This window comes from Sitophilus oryzae, unplaced genomic scaffold (assembly GCF_002938485.1).
Source record: "Sitophilus oryzae breed Bouriz unplaced genomic scaffold, Soryzae_2.0 scaffold_1179_pilon_pilon, whole genome shotgun sequence".
Classification (NCBI taxonomy): Eukaryota; Metazoa; Arthropoda; class Insecta; order Coleoptera; family Curculionidae; genus Sitophilus; species Sitophilus oryzae.
This window is the reverse complement of record NW_022145814.1, coordinates 73269-96073: the sequence shown is the minus strand read 5'-3', so window position 1 is coordinate 96073 and position 22805 is coordinate 73269. Positions and strand designations below refer to the sequence as shown.

The 22805-nt window shown below is 34.0% G+C and overlaps 1 protein-coding gene across 2 annotated transcripts in view; it reads right to left on the bottom strand.

Moving 5' to 3' along the window:
• Window positions 1–22805, bottom strand: part of LOC115891029 (synaptic vesicular amine transporter) — a 153239-nt gene that overhangs the window by 80462 nt on the left and 49972 nt on the right. For both annotated transcript variants that reach the window (XM_030911431.1, XM_030911424.1), the window contains exons 2-4: window positions 17635–17823; window positions 15711–15855; window positions 14020–14078 (exon numbers count right to left, since the gene is read on the bottom strand). In XM_030911431.1, coding sequence (XP_030767291.1) covers window positions 14020–14078; window positions 15711–15855; window positions 17635–17823 — 393 coding nt within the window. The remainder of the gene's footprint in view (window positions 1–14019; window positions 14079–15710; window positions 15856–17634; window positions 17824–22805) is intronic.

Below are 22805 nucleotides of genomic sequence, written 5' to 3'. Positions count from 1 at the left end.
TTTCCGACCGTTTTATGTTGTGGTGCTTGGACCATACAAGAACGCAATGCCAGACTTCATTGTTTCACCTATTTGCGTATGTTTTTTTTTATGATCGACAAGTCGTACATGTAGAGGACGTTTTGCCTCTCCAATCGACTCGCCGCACTCTTAAGGCACCTGCTGCGGATGCACTCTTATGGTTCCGGTTTTGTTTTTGTTAGGACACTTTTTAGAGTTATCTCAGACTTAAAAACAGTTTTAATTTTGTACTACTTGGCTATTCGCCTGATCTCCGATGTTCTTTCTCATACGGAATCGTCAAGAGAGCGATAGAGATCATCTTTCTAAGGCTGGGGCACCACTGAGTCAGACATGCAATTGGATATAATATTGTAGAAGGATTTTGCAATATTATATCCAATCGCAATGAATGAAGCAAATCTGTTTTAATATAACTTAGTTCAGAATTCAGAGATTCTTGGTAACTGTATATAGTGATTGCTTGATGACATAATATTTTAATTATACCTCTTTTGGTTGCTTCAGAATGGTTCGACTGAGAATTTAAATTATGTCTCGTATGTGTGGGTTTTCTACATATAGCAGTGCTAATACTGACAAGAACATGCAGAAACGGTAGACAGAAGTTTTTCTCTTTCTCAATCGTGAATCTGATTGAGTTACTTTGTGAATTGAGATGATTGAGAAAGGAATCCAAGTGTCTATCGGTAAAAAAATATATTTGTGTTCCTATGTTCTATGTTCTATGAACATGTTTCTACATTCTATGAACACTATTATATAGTGTTCCTATGATCCTATCGTCAACATATGTGTAAGCACAACGCTGTGTTAGCAAAATAAATAAAGACAATGGAAGTCCGAAATTCTATTAGTTTTAATACTGAATCACTGTCTACCACATTCAAAGTAATTTATTAACATTCACAAATGAGACTTAAAGTATCTAAACTTTTTCAATGCAAATTTGTTTAACAATTTCATGTGTCTACATTTTCGTTATATGTATAAATAATTATATAAAAGATTATATAAAATAAATGCATTTAAACAATTAAGATATGATAAATAAATAGAATATTAACAGAAAATATGATTTATTTAATTATATATGTTGTATTTTTATACAAAACTTTGCTCGGCATCAGATAATGAACCCTCTCTTTCCTGTTAATTAAAAAGTACCGGCGTTTTCTCGCTAAATTTAAAATCTTCATTGCGAATTAAATTAATTGGGTTTTCTGTTCGAATGTCAGCTCCAGTACAGTAATTTACTTTTGAGAGGATATTGTTGGCGATGGATTTTCGACGTTGCATCATTAAACCAAATATTGTGCGGAGAACTTTCGAGTGGACACGGGAATTTTTGTTCCTCCATATCGGGGGTATTTTCGTCCAACACTTCATTTTTTCTACATTAACGCGATTTTTTATCATTTTAACCTAGTTTCACTTTCAAAAAAAACTGTAATAGCGATATTGTTTTTAATGATGTTTGTTTTAAAATAAATTATCGAAGTAAGATTATGACCAAACCAAATATGAGCATATTTTCTGGTTAGAAAGTAAATATTGTATGTACAGGGTGGCGCCTCTCATACGACGCGGATGCTCCAAGGAGAACGATAGTTTATATTGAAATCAAATTTTGTGAGCATATATAGGTTAATTTAGGGCTTTTTTTAATATAGAGAGTTCTGAACAGGGTATTCCGAAAAAAAGTTACATATCAAAGTTGTATTTTTTGTAATGTTCCTTCATTCTCCTATATATTAATTGATTTTCAGAATCTGGAAGAAAAATAAAGGTGAGTTTCATTAGAGAAGTATATGATTAAAATGTAAGGTTTCTGACATATTTAGCATTTTCTAAAAATTATATTTCAATAAAAGTTACGTAAATTGGAATTTATCCGGTATATCCTAATATGTAGTTAAAGTAACTATTGTACTTTATATCAAATTAAAACTTGATCCAAAAAGTTATACAGGGTAAGACAAAATTAGTATTGCACATTGGCTACCTTTAAAAGCAAGTTACTCTTTTATTTTAAATGGAACATTCAGTATATTATTACGATATTCAATGGGGAATTCATGTCTCTTCAAGATACTATTAAGGTTCCCTACCTACAGTTCACCAATTAATAGAATACTTAAATTCTTCTGATTTATCTAGTCTGGACTTCTTTTATTGGGGATATGTAAGACAGTGTTTACAAAACTGGACCAACTATGATCGACAACATTATCGACGACGTTTTGGAAAGAGAATAATTTTATGTCGTGAACTGGAAAGAAAGCATTTTGAGCATTTTATTTCATCTAGCTAATTTTTGTCACATAATTATACGTTTATATCTAGTTTTAATTCTGTAACAATTAAATATGTTTTAAATGTATATATTTTTATTACCGTTTAGTATTTTCCTTTACATCCTTTACTTTTTGTTAAGGCTCTCCTTCCCACTGGCGCTAGCCTAGCATTTGTAAGGGTTTGGCTGTCACAAAATGCTGCAAAAACTATGTGACCTTTCTTCACGAATCTTTTTTTATTTTTTTGTATACATCTTAAGACGTGCTTATAATTATATTTCCTTCCCCAAACTCAACTCAAACTGTTTCAAATTTACCCCTAAAACGCACTAAAAAAAGATGATTTTATAAGTATTTTTTTTAGCATTAAATGTATTCAAATCGATTTTAAAACTAATTACGAGCATGTCCGGAAGCTTCCTTAATAAAGTGAAACAAAAATTATTTCAAAATATTAAAAAACATGGTCGCAATTTTGTGACGCCCGACCCTCTGCAAACCCAATTTTGATCATTTTTGTTGCCCCTAATGTGGCGCCCTCATGTGAATTTTGTTGCTGACGCTATTGAAGGCGGGCAAAGGTAACCAGGTACGTATTCGAATTATTTGGATAAATTATTTTATAACGCTTGTCTCTTACACAATAATTTGAAATTTTTATTTTGTAATCAAATCACACGGCAAACAAAATTTGCGTTGCATCTATTGTGTGTGTATGGTCATTGATCATGATGCAATGTAACAAAACATAAAACAATAAATAATTAATAAGATGGTTTGACCACTGTGAAGTAATGGAAGTCCACAGTAACTTAGACCGCGCGGAGCGACTTCAATAAGCAAAAATTAGAGTAAAATCGTTATATCGCATTAAATAAAGAGATAGTACATGATACATGATACAGAGATTACATGATATAATAATTGTTACTACTTATTCTTACTTTGCTCTATTATTTTTAAATTATTTAAAAAATTAATATTGTTAAAAGTGATAAAAATTATACTACTATGTATTATAGTAGTGATAGTTAAAGTGCCATAATAGTAGTACAAAAAAACACACCAAAATAAAATAAAAAACACGGACATGTACTAAGATGATATCTTTACTCAAAAACTATGTACTACTTATACAAAGTCGATGGACATACATATAGGCAATAATAATGCATATAAACATTTATTATATTAGATAATAATATTGTTTAAAAAATGGACGATTACGATGGACTACTTAACTTTTAACAGAGATATTTCTAATAGGCATATTTCTAGATTTTCTAGGATCTACCAATTCGGTCAAAAGACATTTTATGTAGAATTCCGTAAGCTGTTTTTTAGTTTTTTTTTTCAAAAAACTTCGTCTATGAAAATAATTTCGTGTTTAATCCCCAAGGGTGTCCACACAGGAAACAACAGAGGGCCAGGGTCACTAAAAACATTGATTATCTCCAAAAAAAAATATTAATATTTCATAAATCTTGTTGTCAATTTACAACAAGTAGGCTTTGGAGCATCACAAAACAAAAGCAAATGAATAATGGAATTGTCGTAACTAGTAAAATGTTATTATATCGCAGCAGAAGTGTCTCAATTTTGTAATTTTTTTTAAACGTATATTTTACAAATATTTTTTTTATGATGAATGTAGATGATAGGGGTAAGTTTTTACTGTTTTTCTGCTTTTTCACATTTTAATAATATTTTCCCATATTTGTATTAGGGTCATTTTTGTTAAAATATATTTTTCAAAATAAAAACTTTAAAATTTATGAACGATTTTAAAAAAAATGTAGAAATATCGTATTTTTTATACATATCATTCGCTTAGGTAGTCCTTATTTTTTTATGTCGAGCAAAATAAATCTGCCCCAAACTGCCACCCTGTGTAGTAGAGCATATTGTTTTGTTGGATGCACAGTCCAGCAATAGTGCGTCAGGCATCTGTACCTTCTAGAATAAAAAACTTTTTTAAGTTTGCAAACCTAAAAGTATTTACGAGGATGTATTTCATGAAAATATTTTAACTTCTATAGGGTGGCTCAAAAAAGAGTGAGTGGACCGGGATGATTTTTTTAAATGGAACACACTGTATATTGTTGCATTTTTGGCTTCCTTTCTGATCACTTTACATAATCCTAAGATAAGATGTAAATATATTTGGATAGTTTCAGAGATATTAATAAATAAATAAAAAATATATATTTTTGAATAAGTTACAAAGTAAGTTGATAAAATATTGCATTTTCAAAATAATTACAAATAAAATGAAGGTACAGCTCTTATCATATTTTTATGCAATTGTCTCAAAAGTCTTAAAAATCGATTTTTAAGAAAAAACTAGTTTTATATAAAGTTCATCATTTTTGACTTGTGAGACACCCTGTATAACAAAATTTTTTACATATTCCTCGGACGAACGGCGTAACGGTCAAGGACGCCGTGGGAACATTCAGCTTGACCAAACCAATGACGACACAGCTAACCCACCTGGACAAACCGCTGATCGTGCTTGGTGGTTGCCGGCTGGCTGATCAGCCGGCAACCACCAAAGCAGGCCTCCCAAGGCAACGCATGTCTTGGACAACCGAAATGAATAAACACATCATGCATTGCTATTACACCGCAACTAAACTAGAAACCCAAATAATTGGACACCGAACTGAGACTCACAGACTGTTCATTGAGAGATTTCCTGAATATGCTCATATCTCAGAGCAAAGAGTTATGGACCAAAAGAGAGTTATAATTAAAAACAACAGGCTATCTATCCACATCATAGAAGAAATAAAATCCCAAGTAGCCAATGAATTAAACAACGAATTACAAGTAACACATTCCCAGGAAAATGAAAACACCAGCATGGACAGTGACACATCAAGAACACCAAAACTGAAACCACAAAATCCAAACGAGATTAGCAACACTGAAAGTCATCAAATAGAAGATAAATGCGAAAACAATGCGTCAACGGACATAGAAAGCCAATTAAAAACAGAGTTGCATACAAATATTATAAAATGGACCGATACAGATCCAACAAAAAGACCAGTTATACCAAAGCTAATATTTAAACAGCATACACAGACCATTAAGATAACAAACCAGTCCCTCTCAACATACATCCACGAAAACAGAACTCTTCAAGACATTCATACGCTTCTATATTGCGCAGCTGCTACTGTTGTTGAAAATAATAAAGAAAGACTAATAACTGAAATAAGAGAAAAAATAACAAAGAAACCCCCTCCTTGGCTACGAAGAATACAGCAAAAAATAAATTAATATAGAGCAGATGTAGGTAGACTAACACAATACCTGAAGGGAAATCGAACGGATAAAATTAGAGGAAAGCTACACAATTTAATAAAAGAAACCAACTGCGATGAGAACAGCCTTAAGGAAAACTTACAAATAATGAAACAGAAGCTAGCAGTATACTCCGCAAGACTTAAAAGATCTTCCCCTAGGAGATGCAAGACCTTGTCGTTGGTGGGGAAGCTCCTGGTCAGGTGCTGAGGGGAATCCCCTCTAGCACTTGGCTTGGTCTAAGAAGCATCTCACTCATCGTCTTGTCCCTGACTGTAGTGTCGTGGCCAGAGAATTGCACCAAGACATATAACGATACCGGGCGGGGCTACGGACAGCCTCAACCTTGGAGCACCGGGGGGCACCCCATTGTATTTTACCCCTTACTTCTACATGCGGGGCTCTGTAGAAGTGGACCGACTGTCCCTAGCGACTCATAGGAACACTATGAGATCTGATAATAATAGTAATTAAAACATCACCGGTGAAGCTGTGGGAAACCCCCCTAGCGACACTGGGAACAGTAACAATGAAAGTTCCAAGGGGCCAAACCCAAAGAGAACTACAGGAGAGGTGGCTGACACTTGCGTGAGACCATCCTCCGCAAGTGGCATACAAGCTACCACCTCCTCCAAGGGTCGGGAGCCTACCTCCTACCTCTAAACCCAACAGGCGACACAAGTTACCGTTTCGTCTACCCGGCCTGGGTCGTAGCTCCTCGACTGTGAGGGACACGGGTCTCCGTAGGAAGTCCTGGGACTGTATGATGAGTTATAACTCAAGAAAGGGGGACATAATAGATCTCTAAGGTCGCAGAGATTAACCCCCCTCCCACTTATTCTAATTCTAAAAGACTTAAAAGATACATGAAGGCAAACAAAAGAAAAACTGATAACAATCTATTAGCAAATAATGAAAAAAAGTTCTATAACAACCTAGAAGAAAATAAAAAGAATCACCCTACTAAGCACCAGCTTAGATATCCCACGCAAGAAAAAATTGAAAACTTCTGGAAAAATATTTGGTCTTACCCTGTACAGCATAACGACAAAACAGAATGGATAGAAATGGAAAAAGATACACATAAAAATATAAAAACCGAAGAAGAGATAATAGTAACAGAAGAAGAATTCATAACAGCAATAAGAAAAACCCATAATTGGAAGACTCTCGGAGCAGACCACATTCAGAACTTCTGGTATAAGAATATGACAAGTGTGCATAATCAGCTAATTAAAAGCATTAATCAGGTAATCCATAATCCGCAAACACTGCCATACTTTCTTACAAGCGGAAAAACATATATAAAACCAAAAAGTGAAGAAACAGAAAATCCGGCTAACTACCGACCAATCACCTGCCTCCCAACTCTTTATAAAAACCGAAGGAATAACATCAATCATAACAAATATAATAGACAAACACACAACAATTAACAATATAATAGCAGAAGAACAGAAGGGCTGCAGAAAAAATGCGAAAGGATGCAAAGAACAAATAATTATAGATTCAGTAGTACTACAACAAGCCGAAAAACAACAAAGAAATTTATATACATGCTTTATAGACTACCAAAAGGAATTTGATTCTGTGCCGCACAGCTGGCTCCAGAGAAAACATTAGAGATTTATAATATATCACCTATAATACGAAACTTTCTATCACATATAATGAAGAGTTGGAGAACCGTCATACATCTAAACCAAGAAAACAAAACTATTGTAACACAGGAAATTCCAATAAAGAGAGGAATCTTTCAAGGGGATTTTCTAAGCGCGTTGTGGTTTCGCTTGGCACTCAATCCATTTTCCAACATATTAAAACAAACCAAACATGGATATCAAATTAGAAGCCAAAAAAGAACCTTGCATACCATAAACCATCTGTTCTATATGGATGACATAAAAATATACGTTGGAACCAAACCACAACTAGAGTCACTCATTCATATAATAAGCACATTTAGTGATGACATCCATATGCAATTGTAAAACAACGTACATTGAAAGAGGTAAATGGAGGGAAATTGATCCTATTCAAACAGCAACAGGTGAATACATAACAAATATGTCAGAGAACGAAACATATAAATATCTAGGATTCAATCAAAGTACACACATTGAACAAAGAAACATCAAATTAGAGCTCAAAAACTCATTCTCTAAACGCCTAACAAACATATTGAAATCAAAATTAAACTCGCGTAATCTAACAAGAGCAATCAACACATATGTACACAACACAATTCGAACATCACTAACTAAATACTGTATGAATCATCCAAACGCCAGCATAGAAAGGATTAATATAAAACGATTGAATGGAGGAAGAGGAATTGTCAACATCAGAGAGCTATGTGAGAGACAAATAGAAGGTCTTACCAAATACTTCCAGACAAAATCAAACAGTTCGCTACATACCGCAATAATAAACGCTGATAATAACTATACACCACTACATCCATTTTTTTTAGAGATGGGAAACGCCATTTACAGCCAGAGTGTGGGGGTCACCTCTCACCCGAGTCATACCCACTAAAAACCCATCTGTCGAGTTACCTCTCCAATCTCGGAACCGCCTTGCGGCATTACTTCAAGACTGGAGATTGTTTCGCCACTTATGTCTGTGTCTGCCAAATTTTTATCTTTTCATCTTCCTGTTTTTTAAGCATGATGGCTCTCATCATCCTGGTGATTGCTTCACAGTTCTCTCTATTTTCCATCATAAGCTCGCCGACATTTTCCCTTGTTATTTTAACCTTGCATATTTGTTCCGCCGATGCTGTAGTCTCCAAATGCCTTCTACACTCGAATAATGTGTGATTGGCCGTGTCTGATGCTTCACAATACCAGCATTTTGTGGATTCCGCCTTAGTTATTCTAAAGGTACTCAAGTACTCTCCAAAAGCACCGTGCCCTGTCATCGCCTGGGTGATGTGGTAGTCCGTGTTTTCATCCACGTGTTGTTTATCCAAACCCTCACGTCCGGGATAAATATCTTAATTGGACCCTGGTATGCCTTCCATCTGTTCTGCCATTTGTCCAGTATTATCTTCCTGGCCTCTAATCGATACCCTGAGCCGTGCCTGTATATTAAATTTCTTTCCTCGATTTGTAGGATAATTGGGGGATTTTTGCTAGAGCGAGAACAGCTTCTGTGGAAACTGTACGATACGCCGAAACTACGCGTAGGGCTAGCATTCTGTTAATTTTCTCGAGGACCTTTTCATAGTATATATAGTCTGTTGCCCTGCTCCAAATGGGCGAGGCGTACAGGATCATCGAATGCACAACCGAGGCAAGCATTCTCCTCTTTCCGTCACTGGGGCCTCTAATATTGGGAGTGATTCTGGTCAGCTGTTTGATGGTATCAACCGTCCTGTCCCTGATTTTAAGGACATGTGTAGTCATGCGCATCCCGGAATCAAGCCAAACGCCCATATATTTTATTGCCTTTTGAGGTCTGATGTGGCAATTTCCCAATTGGATATTTAAGTTCGTCGTCTTGCGATGTCCTACCAGAACGACTAGTTCTGATTTTTCTGGTGCCAGATGTATGTCCATTCTATCCAACTTATTGGCTATAGTTAGGGCAGCTGTTTGTATCTTTTCTTCGAAGATAGTGATGGTCGGAGCGGTGATCAGGATAGCCAGATCATCCGCATAAGCAATCAGTAGATTACCTGGTCCAATATCAACCCTCAGGATCTGGTCGTAGAAGATGTTCCACAAGGTCGGTCCTAGAATAGACCCCTGCGGTATCCCGTACGTCATCTTGTGTTTTTTGCCGTTTTCTGCAATTACATATCTTTTTGACAAGAAAGACTATTACTACTACTACACCACTACATCCAAAAATACTTCCACAACACCATAACCAACAAAGCAATCTCGAAACAGAACTAATTAACAAATGGAAATCTAAAGCTTTACATGGAAAACATATTGCAGTAATTGAACAACAACATGTAGACAAACAGTTAAGTCACATGTGGCGCAAAAAGGGACAGCTGTACCCCGAAACAGAAGGATTTGCGATAGCAATCCAGGATCATGTCGTAAATACTCTGAACTATCGAAAATATATATTAAAAGATGGAACAGTAACATCAGACGCGTGCCGAAAATGCCACCTTGCACCGGAAACCATCGAGCATATTACAGCAGGATGTAGACTTCTGGCAGCAACAGAATATACAGACAGACACAATAACGTTCCAAAAATAATTTACAAGGAACTGATTAATGTACACAAAAACAAATCACGACGCCGTACTACCAATACCATCCACAATCAATAACTGAAAATGCATTCTATAAAGTTTATTACGATCTCCCCATTCACACCGATAAGACAATTAATGCCAACCGACCAGACATAGTATTTCTAAACAAAACAAAAAAAACAGTATATCTCATTGATGTATCAATACACAATAATAACAACATAGAGCAAAAGTATAGAGAAAAAATCGATAAGTACACACCACTGGCTGAAGAGATTGAAAGAATCTGGAAACAAGAAAAAGTTGTTATCATACCACTTATCATGTCCACAACGGGAATAACACCAAAAACATTTATACCGCTACTGAAAACCCTCAATATACCGGAATACACTCATACTGAAATACAAAAAGCAGTCATACTTAATACATGTACCATAGTAAGGAGATTTCTCAGTGGAAACCACGCACCTAATATATGACAATAGCCAACTAGAGATTAAGAATCTTCCAACTTGGCTTAGCCCGTTGGAAAGATGATCCCCGACAAAGTCGAGAAAATTATACAGATGACATAATAATATTTAATAATAAATTAGGTAATGCGAAACTGAAGGGTTTATCTGCGCTATTCAGGATCAGGTGATAGCTACAAGATCACACAGGAAGTTTGTTCTGAAAGAAAACATAACGGACAGATGTAGAATGTGTAACCAATTTTCAGAATCCATACAACACATAAGTTCAGGTTGTCCCATGTTAGCACCCACAAGTGATACAGAAATGCCTAATAACATAGCAAAAATAATCCATTTAGAACTATCACTAATTCTTGGTTTACAGTCTGTGCAGACGAAGTATTTTAATTACACCCCAGAACCTGTAATGGAAAATAGCAGCCATAAAATATATTGGGATACACTTATTTTAACAGATAAAACAGTATTCCATAATAAACCCGATATACTATGGATAAACAAGGACAAGAAGGCATGCTTCATAATTGATATAGCCGTAACATTAGACCAGAATTTTCAAAAAACTGCAACAGAAAAAATACAGAAGTATCAAGATCAGCATATGAATTAAAAAGAGTATACCAGCTCAATAAAGCCATGGTTTAACCTTTTGTAATCTCTGCCAATGGACTTATTCATAGAGATTTTACAAGGAACACGGAGTTATTGAAATTAAACCCAAAGCTTACCAACGAGCCATATTGGGAACAGTGAGAATTGTCCGAAATGTGCCTAATATTTAAAAGACCCTGAACTAGAGCAGTTCTGGTCAAGAAACCAAACCTACCGAGTTAATCGTGAATTGAAAAAAAAATTAGGTAAAATATATAATTTATTAATTTTATTTTTATTTTAATTTCATTAATTGTGATTCATAAAATTGCGTTTATCTCATCAATTCGACAATTTATCAAGAGATAACCTTTAATTGGCATTGAACGGTCTACACAATTTTCATTCAAAAAAAGTCAGTGGCGCACATGTTTTTTTTTTAAATATTCCAGTGATAATCCATATGTACGTCACTGATGAATTTATCGACACTTTTTTAGCATTAAAATATGTAGCACTTATAGTAAATTTTATCCTCAAAATTTCATTCGAATCACTAAAAGTACTTGGAAGAAAAATATAATAAATCGAAAGATTATTAAGACTTTAACACCCTGTAGCTACAAAACAAAGCAGAATTGGACCTATGTTAATATGAAAAATAAATCTTATTTTTACGTGAGGAATCTCCCCAGGAGAGATGGCACATGTTTTTTGAAACACCCTGTATACGTACCATAATATTACGTATAGCAGAAATTTAGGAGTGAAACTCTTTTTATTAACATGCCTATTACAACATTTTAATTATTTTACTTTAGTATAATGGAAGATTTATAAGTATAAAATTACTTATGGTATAATTGTTTTCAATTTAGTGGCTTCCAGGCTTAGAACCAGTGATAGAGATGCCATGTATCTAAATTACACGAAAAAATAATTTGTTTCTACATATTTTAAGGCGTTTTCAGATGTACAGGGTGGTCGAAATTGGTCTGTTTTAACAGAGAAAACCTATTTCCTGACCAGATAGAGCAAAACCGACACAGATGTCATGGGCTCGATTTCTGAGACACTGGCGTAAACCGCCTGCTGATATTTTCACTGCCAACTGAGATACGGGGTCTTTTTGAATTTTTTACCATTTGGAAAATTGCCCATAACTTTTGTATTTCGCGGAATAATAAAATTCTGTAAAAACGTTCTTAAGGCACTTTTTTAAGCACAATCCAGTGACGTACTCAGTTTTTTTCTATACTTGCTCTTTTTGACAGAAATAATAAAAAATATAATTTTTTAAATGGAAATCATAGCTGGCTATTAACTTAAAAAAATGCTGGCGTTTAACCCTTTCGAACGATATAAAGTTATGTGTATTTATTTCTAAGAATGAGAGAAATATTAGGTTTTTTTATCTTTGTATCGAAGCGGGCCTTGGTTTTGTGTTGACCTATTGCCTAATTATTTTTTATCACAATTTAATTTTCTATACTATTATTTATCGGCATAATTAAAAACTTTTAAAAAGGTAAATCACCATTCTATATTAGTATTACCAGTTACAATTAAAACACCAGAGTTACAACTGGACTATTAAATGGAGAATTTAGAGAGAATTGGGTTGGAACAAGGTGCCCATATCTTGGCCTGCTAGGTCCTGCGATTTAACTCCTTTCAACTTTTTTATGGGGGAAATTAAAAGACCTTATATATAAGGGAAGAACCATTGGGACGAGAGAAGGAATAATTGCTGAAGGCTACTAGGCAAGCTTTTGGACTTATTACACCAGTTCGCCTAATCAAAATTGTTGTAACCCTGTGCTCAAAAGATGTTTATTGTGTATTCAACAAGGAGGTCCTCAGTTTGAAAATCTTTGATTTTTTTAGAACTATATTCGTCACGCAAAAAAATACGTTTTTTAGTTTTGTTCTTTGCTTATTGTATCGATTTCAGTTGTAATTACTAATACTAATAATTACCATTACTACTAATAGAATGTTAATTTACCTTTTCAAAATTAGACAAATAGGTCAACACAAAATCAAAGCCCGCTTGGATACAAAGATAAAAAAACCTAATAATTCTTTCATTCTTAGAAATAAATACACATAACTTTATATCGTTAGAAAGGGTTAAATGTCAGCATTTTTTTAAGTTCATAGCAAACTATGATTTCTATTTAAAAAATTATATTTTTTATTATTTCTGACAAGAAGAGCAAGCATAGAAAAAAACTGAGTATGCCACTGGATTGTGCTTAAAAAAGTGCCTTAAGAACGTTTTTACAGAATTTTATTATTCAGCGAAATAAAAAAAATATGGGCAATTTTCAAAATGGTAAAAAATTCAAAAAGACCCCTTATCTCTGTTGGCAGTGAAAATATCAACAGGCGGTTTATGCCATAAAACGCATCTCGGAAATCGAGCCCATGACATCTATGTCGGTTTTGCTCTATCAAGTCAGGAAATAGGTTTTCTCTGTTAAAACAGACCAATTTCGACCACCCTGTACAGGGTGGGTCAAATTCGACACTTTTAAATGGAAACACCGTTTTCTATAGGAGATAGACAAAAACTAATATCGGTGTCTGGAGTTCAATTTTTGTCAAAAACATGATGGTGAAAACCGCACATCGATATCTGTTACCGTTTCGGAGTTACGGGGTGTTTTTCAAAAATGTGCATTTTTAACAAATCGCTGTAACTTTTTTGCTATGGAAAATTTTGTATTTCTATGAAAACATTTCCAAAGCACCTTTTTACGTAGAATTTAATTGTTTTAGTATAATTTTTTTAAAATTAATAATTTAAGAGTTATCAACAGAAAAATTGATTTTTTATATGGGACACCCTGTATATTTTTAATTTATTGAAAAGAATTTAAAATTACCTTTCCAAAAATATAACATACTTGATATTATGTTTTTGATGAAAATTGAGCTCCAGACACCGATATTAGTTTTCGTCTATCTCCTATAGAAAAGGGTGTTTCCATTTAAAAGCGTCGAATTTGACCTACCCTGTACATGTAGCAAGAAGAATAAATTTATGTATAAAATACAAATATTTTCATAGCTTTATAGCAATACTTACTTATTGTTGAAAGAAACATAATGACGAAGCCAGCAAACATGGGCACGCTGTAGCCAATTCTAATAATAGGAAAAAAAACATTAATAGCAAATAAATTAATACAATTAATTAATAACACAGTAGTAAACTCTACTTACTACTGAGTTACTACAGTCATTATATTGAACATTTCAATTTTTTAAATCCCTAATTTTTTGGATATAAAAAGTTGGGCCTGCATAGCCAACAATAGACAACAATAGGCCCAACTACAAAGAGAGTATCTAAATATGTGAAGGAGGCTACACCATAATTGGAAATGGTTGAATAAGCTGAGAATGACGATGATGAAATGAACAGCCTTAACATGGCTAAAAGATGATGTAAAGTCGATCCAATGAGTTAGGGTGAACTTGGACATCCAAAAAATGACAGAAAATATAATTTATATGTGAATTAAAGACTCAAATGTCACAGTCAAGTGTCAAGTACCGTATGATCGAATAAAAACGGCGTCAGCGATGGCTACGAAATGAACATCGATGAAATTTCCTAAATAAATTTACATATAAAATGACAGCGATCTTCATTTCATAGCCATCGCTGACGCTCCTTTTTTTCGATCACACGTTTGTATTTTCTGGTTGAACAAACTTGAGGTGTGTTTAATTTCTACGTGTTCAGTGTAAATAAATGGTAGTGATTTTTAAAAATTGCTTTTAAAAAATTACGGTTCAACTAATTATTATGTAACTTATACACAAAGAAACGACTTGTACAGGGTGAGTCTTAAATAAGTGCAAATATTTTTAGGGATAGTATATTTCGACCCCAGAAACACGATTATGAGGTTTTTTCGCGAAAAAAAAGATTTGAAAATTTGAAATTTTTTTAGTTTTTAGTTAAAAAATATAATTTGTTAATAATATGGCAACAGAGGTAGTAGATTAAATCTACAAGAAAGAAAATCCAGAAAAGATCCAGTGGTTCTCAAAAGTTTAGCAAAAAATCATTTTGTTTGGAAATTTTCAAAGTACTAAAATATGTCGGTTATTTTAGAATTTATTTGAAAAACGGTAAAGAGAAAATATGTTTCTTATATCGAGATCTACCGGCCCTGAAAATATTTGCACTTATTTAAGACTCACCCTGTATACAAAACAATGTAAGAAATTCGGTATTCATCTGTCAAAGATTGTGATAAACGGCCACTACACTACTAGCGAAATGTAAGAAAGTAAGCAAAATAGGCGGAAGTAGGTTAAAGTCCAATAGCTTGTTTATTTTTATGTAGAATACAACCAATAGGAGATAGAGGAACTAACTTTAGAGATATGGTACAATATATAAATATGATTTTTATGTTTTTTTTTCAGTGTTAACTTGCTTCGTATGTAACTATCTATGTATGTTTGTTCGGGGCAAATCTTGTAAGCTAAATTAGAACCATTTCCTTTCATTGTAGGAAATTGAAATTTGGCATATAGGTTCAGTCCCGATGACAATACATTTTTTTGCAAGGCATGGCCGGAATTTTTGACAGCTGTCAAAATGGCGGCAAAAATGGAGGCATTTTTGAGGTGCGAAGAGGGTTATTTCGGGTTTCCTCGTTTTCGCGAATAGTATAGATGTAATTATAGAGTTGGAACCTTACTCTGATTTTGGAACACTCTTATATTTGTTTCGTTCTGTAACTTATTTAAATTACTTACTTGTGCGTTAATGGTCCCACGAAAGGGTTAGTCACTAACTGCACGAATGCCTTCGAGGCAAACAGCATGCCCACTTCAACAGTTTCTTGAACTAGATATTTGTGTTTTTGTTCTTTTTCGGATAATTCCAACTGGGTTAGGTTTTCTGAAATATTTGAGAAATATATGTTATTAAATATATAATTTATATTTTAATGTAGAAGAGCAAGCTAATAGAGATAGAAGAACTAATTGCTGAGATATGGTACAATATATAAACATGATTTTTATGGTTTATTTTTTTACAAAGTTTGTTGATAGATATTAAACAGTTAATGAGAAAAATAAAATAATCAGATAGTTATAAATTTCTTTTTTGGATTGAAAACACTTTCCTGTAATCTTAGATGATTAATTAAAATAATATTTTTTTAATAATTTTAATAGACTGTATGTCCGCCTCTCGCAGCAATAACTGCTCGAGGTGTTCGTCGTATCGAAGGAATATGGGTAGTTATCCTTTCTTAATCTATAGCTTGATGGATTTAATTTTATTTTTATATTGATTTTATTAATTGTGATTAATAAAATTGCGTTTATCTCATGAAGGAGGCCGATATCGACAAAATATCAAGAGACAACTTTTAATCGGCATTAAACTGCTTATATTATTTCGTTAACAAGATAAAAAAAGTCAGTGGCGTACATGCTTTTTTTAGGAAAATATTCCAGTGAAAACTCATATGCACGTCCCTGGTGAATATGTCGACACTTTTTAGCTTTAAAATATGTCGAATTTAAAGTAACTTTTATTCCCAAAATTTCATTCAAAACGCTAAAAGTACTTGGAAGAAAATGATAACAAATCGAAAAAATATTAAGATTTTAACACCCTGTAGCTACGAAAGAAAGTAGAATCGGACCTATGTTGATATGAAAAATAAATCTTATTTTTACGTGAGGAATCTCTCCACTATAGATGGCACATGTTTTCTGAAACACCCTGTATAAGCTACTAAAAATAATAAAAAATAATGCCAATAAATTTATCTACAAACTAATATCATAATCATAAAAATCGGATTACAAATTAAAAAGTTATGAAACATCAAACTTAGGGCGGATTTACCCAATTTCTTAATTGCTATTCCTTAATTCTTATTTCTTAGTCTCTAATTTGTAATTCTTAATACACAATTCTTTATCCCTTATTTTTTTAGAGACAGTTATCCAATGTCTTAATCCTTATTTCTTAATTCTTAAAACTGACACTAGTAGATCAAATCAAATCGTTTTTATTTCGCTGTGTTATTGTGTGCAATGAGGTCCATACAAAAAATTGCAGCACTTTCGGGTTTGTTTATAACCATGGCTTGTTGTGTCGCTACTCTCGTGAATCGCCACCGAGGTTGTAGGCGATTTGGGATTCGCCCCATGAATAGAAGAAAGGACATGGAAGGCAATTTTGGAACTCTAATACAAGACATGCCTTCCTTGGAATGGGACTAACAACAGTTCACAAAATACACAAAAAGTTAACATTTTAAAATTTCACGCATGCGCATCTACACGTTTTCCTTAATCGCTAATTCGTAATCGCTAAAAAGTTAAAAGTTGGGAACTTTCAAAATAAAGAATTACGAACCGTGGATTAAGACATTGTATAACCAAACTAACTGCATAACACGTATTTTATCTTTTTATAATTTAGTGAATAAGAAATAAGAATTAAGGAATAGCAATTAAGGAATTGGGTAAATCCGCCCTTAGTCAAAATTTTAGGGTGGCAGAATATTGTGCCTGGGAGTTATTTTTAATCCTTTGGTAATATAATTTGGATATTCATTGTCCTTTATTTCCTCATTCTCATTCTCATATTGAATATTTTTTATTTTTACATACATGTTTTTAAACTTACCATTATGTGCTTTTATTTGATACTTACCATATGTACTAGTAGTAGTAGCATACAATGATGCATTAAATTCAGGATCTTGTTTACTTAATAACCTGATATACTTCTCGCAAGGTGGTTCTTTAGTTGGCGCAGCAGTAGTTGTTGTTATTCGCGGCACTCCATCCAAAGGAGCTTCGGGATGATTGATGTCATACAAGAACTCCGGAATTATTGGAACTGGAAAATATTTTTAATTTAAATAAACTTCTACACAGACTAAGTAGTCATGGTTTAATATAGATAAATGGTAAAAGAAAATTGTATTAATAATAATGTTTAATACCCTTGTGGCTGGTTTACAATGGGTAATATCGTGAAAATTTTATCATTCAAAAAAAAAAGAAAAATAAAATATCAGTTTTATGTGAGGTTTTATATACAGGGTGGTCTGGACTGTATTCAGGAAATATTATTATATATAAATTATAATTCCATATTCTGCATATTCATAAAAACCAGTAAAAAAATTCGTTTAAATGTATGTTCTAAAATGCTTACTTTCGGACATACAGGGTGTAGAAGTTTCATGTTTATTTCGATTTTTTCCAAATAATTTCTGTCAAAACGTCAATATTTGGATGAAAATTGGTGTCTGGGAGATTTTTGACATGAGAAATTTGATTTTGATGTTAATATGACTCCTACTTGTAGAGGGCGCCATCTACATATTTTTTAACTGGTTTGAAAAGTAATAACTTTTCATCTGTCCGTCTGTCCGTCTGTCTGTATTCTGTACCACGATAACTCAAAAACCGCTAAACCGATTTTAACCAAATTCGGCACAAAAATACTGTGGCACCCGAGAATCTGGCCATTAGTTTTTGGTGGGGGTGGGGGGTTGGTAAGGGGGTATGGGAGGGGGTTAAAAATTTTAAAAAATCGTAACTCCAAAATTACAGTAGCCAGCGAAACGCTGTTTTCAATTTAAAATTCGGAATAATATTTGCAACAAAATTTGTAATAACATCAAAATCAGTCAGTCGCAGTTTTTCAGATAAAAAAAAATATGAAATATTGTTTAAAAAAACTGGAAAAATTCCTTTACTTTGAAACTAAAATAACTGCCTACCAACTTTTTATTAACATATATTAGTATTGGCGGCTATACGTGCCTCCTGGCGCCAATTTTTTAAAAATAATTTAAAAATTTTAGGTATTACTTAAAATTGTTTTAAATTTTTGTGCTATTGCTATATAATATAATAATCTAGAACGTTTTAAACGGTAAAAATTTCCATCATTAAAACAATCTGGGCGAAAATATTGGTTTGTTGATGAACTTAACTGTCAGCTAATTAGAGTGGAAAGTTGGAAGCAAAACGGCCCCCGGACTCTGTCGACGATGGCGCGGCGCAATTTAAACCCTTCCAAGTTTATAATCTATTTTGATATCAATCTCGAATACCTTCAACTAATAAGCAAAGTGCTGTCCTATTTGCTTCTAGCCTTGCCGAACAAAATTGCCTGTTAATATAGCATATTTTTCACACTTGCACAATACGCTTCGGTATAATTTCGTTACTGTTAAACGTTAATAATTTTGACAGGGAATTTGGAGGTAGGGATTGCATCACTGGTTTATCGATTTACCGGTTAAATGTCTTAAAAACGCGGTAGAATCGTTTTTAAACGCCGGAGTCTAGATGCCAGAAGCCAAATTTTTCAGAATTTATAAAGTTTAATCTAAACAGGATGAGTCTTAAATAAGTTCAATTATTATGTTTAGGTGTAGTATATTTCGACCCCAGAATCGAGGTTTTTTTCGCGAAATTTTTTTGGTAAATTTGGAATTTTTTTAGTTTTTAGTTAAAAAACATAATTTGTTGATAATATGGCAACATCGGTAGTAGATTAAATTTACAAGAAAGAAAATCTAGAAAAGTTACAGTGGTTTTCAAAATTTTAGGAAAAAATCATTTTTTTGAAAATTTTCAAAGTAAAATAACTCGATTATTTTGGATTTATTTGAAAAATAGTCTGAAAAGCCCTGAAAATATATGCACTTATTTAAGACTCCCCCTGTATATATAAAAGCGATTTGGCACTCAATCACTCATCACGATATCTCCAAAACTACACGGCAGATTGAGCTGAAAATTAGTATAGTTACTCCTTAACGGGACATAGACGCTCACTAAGAACAGCTTTTGAAGAGAACTATGGCTTTTTAACATTTTTCGAAAAATAATAAAAAACTTTCTGTGGCCTCCATATAAAATGCCAAACGACGATATTGAAACTTCAAAATATAAGTTTGATTGTTGTTATGTTAATTTGATTGATATCATATAGCATGGGAAAAGAACGCATATCAATATTGTTTTTACTGAAAGATGTATAATATAAAGTAATTCCAGTTAAATTATGTAGTTCAATAACCGTAAATCATAAAAAATACATTTTTACAAATATATAGGTAAATATTTAAAAATTTAGTTCTATAAAAAATATCTATAAAATTAAAAGAAATTACAAAAAAGTAACAAACAAATCTGCAGTATTTATTTCTCCATCTCCAATATCAGTCGTATCAAAGTTCATGGCATGAATGGTTGTCGTCTCGGCGCACTCACTGATGAGGTGTTCTGGTGTTTCCCCATTTTCCCCACAGAATCTGCATTTGCCGTTATTTCTTAGTTTCAATCTACTGAGGTGTTTAGTGAGGAGACAGTGTCCTGTTACAAACCCCTTGACAATCCGAAGATTGTTCTTACTTAAATCCAGGAAGATATTTGATTTTTCTTGGTCGTAAGCCCTCAGAAACATCTTGGAGTGTTTTAGACCTTTGCAAGATTCCCATTTCAGGTTACGGGTGTAGTCTTCCAAGTTCTTGAGTTCCGCTTTTAGTTGGTTACCACTTGGAAAGCAGAATAGTTCTGGTCCAGTTAGTGGAGTGTTCGCTCCTTTACTAGCTAGATCATTTGCTTTTTCATTGCCTTCTATTCCTTGGTGAGCAGGCATCCAGAGTAGAAGGACTTTGTTTTCCTTGCCTAATTTACTCAGCTTTTCTATGCATTTTTTGACCAACATCGAAATAATTGATACTGAGTTGATCGCTTTTAACGCTGCCTGACTATCAGATAAGATGGCTATTTCTTGTTTCCGATAGTTCCTTTTTTTTTAGCGAGGTGGAAAGATCTTTTATAGACGAAGTGTGGGACTCTTCCGACTAAAAAACCACCCCGTGTCTAACACCACTCATGCTGGAAACCGCTCTCGCATTACTTCAGCATGAGGGCTGCCCTCGCTTATTTGCGTTGTTCTTCCTCTTGCTTCAGTGTTTTCTTAACCGTGGCATGTGTCGCGGTCCAGAGTTTTTTACCGCCAACCAGTCCAGCATACATGCTCTCCACAGTGAATACTTGTGCAATCTGCACCTCAAAATATTTCCTCTCATTGACCCAGCTTGGGCAGTTGAACAGAGTATGCTCAACATCCTCCTCCATTGTGCAATATGAGCATCTCTCAGTTTGTGATCGAGCACGTTTATAGAGGTATTTGTTAAAGCAATCATAACCGGAGAGGGCCTGGGTCATAAAATAGTCAACTTCCCCATACGACCTATTAATCCATTGTTTTAAGTCCCGGATTATCCTGTAGGTCCATCTACCAGTACTGGAGCTCTCCCATTCCAGCTGCATGCATTTAGTAAGTTTTCTCGTGCCTCCTGTTTATGAAGGCCCATATATGTTTCATGTCTTTCTCGCAGCACTAGGTGTATCGGGGGAATACCTGCTATAACCAAGGCTGCATCTCCCGAGATAGTCCTATACGCGCAACATGTCCTGATTGCTGCAACCCGTTGCAATCGGGCAAGCTTTATTTTATTTTGGGCTTTTGATATTGCTTGTATCCGATAGTTCCTATCTAAGATAAGTTGTACGCATCTTTCGATAGCTTAGATTTCTGCCTGTAGGTAGGTAGGTAGGTTTCTGCCTGTATGCTAGGGTAGGTGCCCATTGGGGTTCGGAGTATTTAGTTCTCGACCCAAATACTCTGATTCCTGTTCCCGCATTGGTTTTGGAAGAATCAGTATACCAAGTTATGGTATGGTTTTTAACTGCTGAGCAAACGTTTCTCGCTTCCAATTATTTTTACTCAATACTACATTGAGGTGTTTCTCAAAGTTGTACATTCTTGGCATATCATCCACTGAGAGTTGCAGGAGTGGTATTTCTTTTTTGAGGGTGTTCCAAGCACCTGATCTGACAATTCTCCTAGTACTGATTCCGTTAGTGACCATTCTAATCATTGTTACATTGGCATATCTACCGATGGCAATGTGCAGTGGTGTTAGATCTAGAATGACCTACATTCTACCTACTCTTCTGTTGGACATGTTCTCATGGCTCCTGTGATGCAAACGCATGCCAGTCTCTGGACTTTGCACAGGTATTTTTTACAGGTTCTTTGCATGAATTTGCACGTTACCAAACCAAATGTCCAAAATCAAATATTCAATCATAATCTAAATGGTCAGACGTACTTGTGCTTTTTAGAAGGAGCTTATTCCAAATAATTTAAAGGCTCACACTGCACATCAACATTGCAAGATTTATAAAGAAATATATGGTTCCAAATTTGTATGCACTGAGAAGTGGGCACACTTCAGCTACTACGAGTATAATAATAGTTGCAAATAATTTTAATCGAAACTTGTAAATGTAAACCTATTCAATAATAAACATACTGTCTTTGATTATTTTTGTGTGGGCGAAACAAAGCTTCTGAATATAGCACAAAACCTAAAACGAAGGATTTCTATACAATAAAAGTTTTAAAACAAATTTGGCGGAAGTACTAAATTTTAATATAGTTGTGTAATTACAATTTTAGAATCTTTTAGTTGAGAGCGCGCGCCCAGCGCATTGCATTAAACATGAAAAGCGAGCGGCTTTCGGAACCCATCCAGGCGATAACCGTGGCACATTATCCAAGTCTCTTTGTCTAACTACAACCTAGACAGGTCCTTTTGATATTTCGTCGGATGTATTCGATACTCGGTCACATGTGCAATTTAGATGCAAATTTAAGCCACTATTTAAAGTACAATCTATAGGTTTATTTTAATTATAATTTAGTATGGTAGCATATTTTCTCATTGTTTCAAAAAATTAGTAAAAACAATTTTTGACCAATTTTTAGTTTTAAGTGGTTTG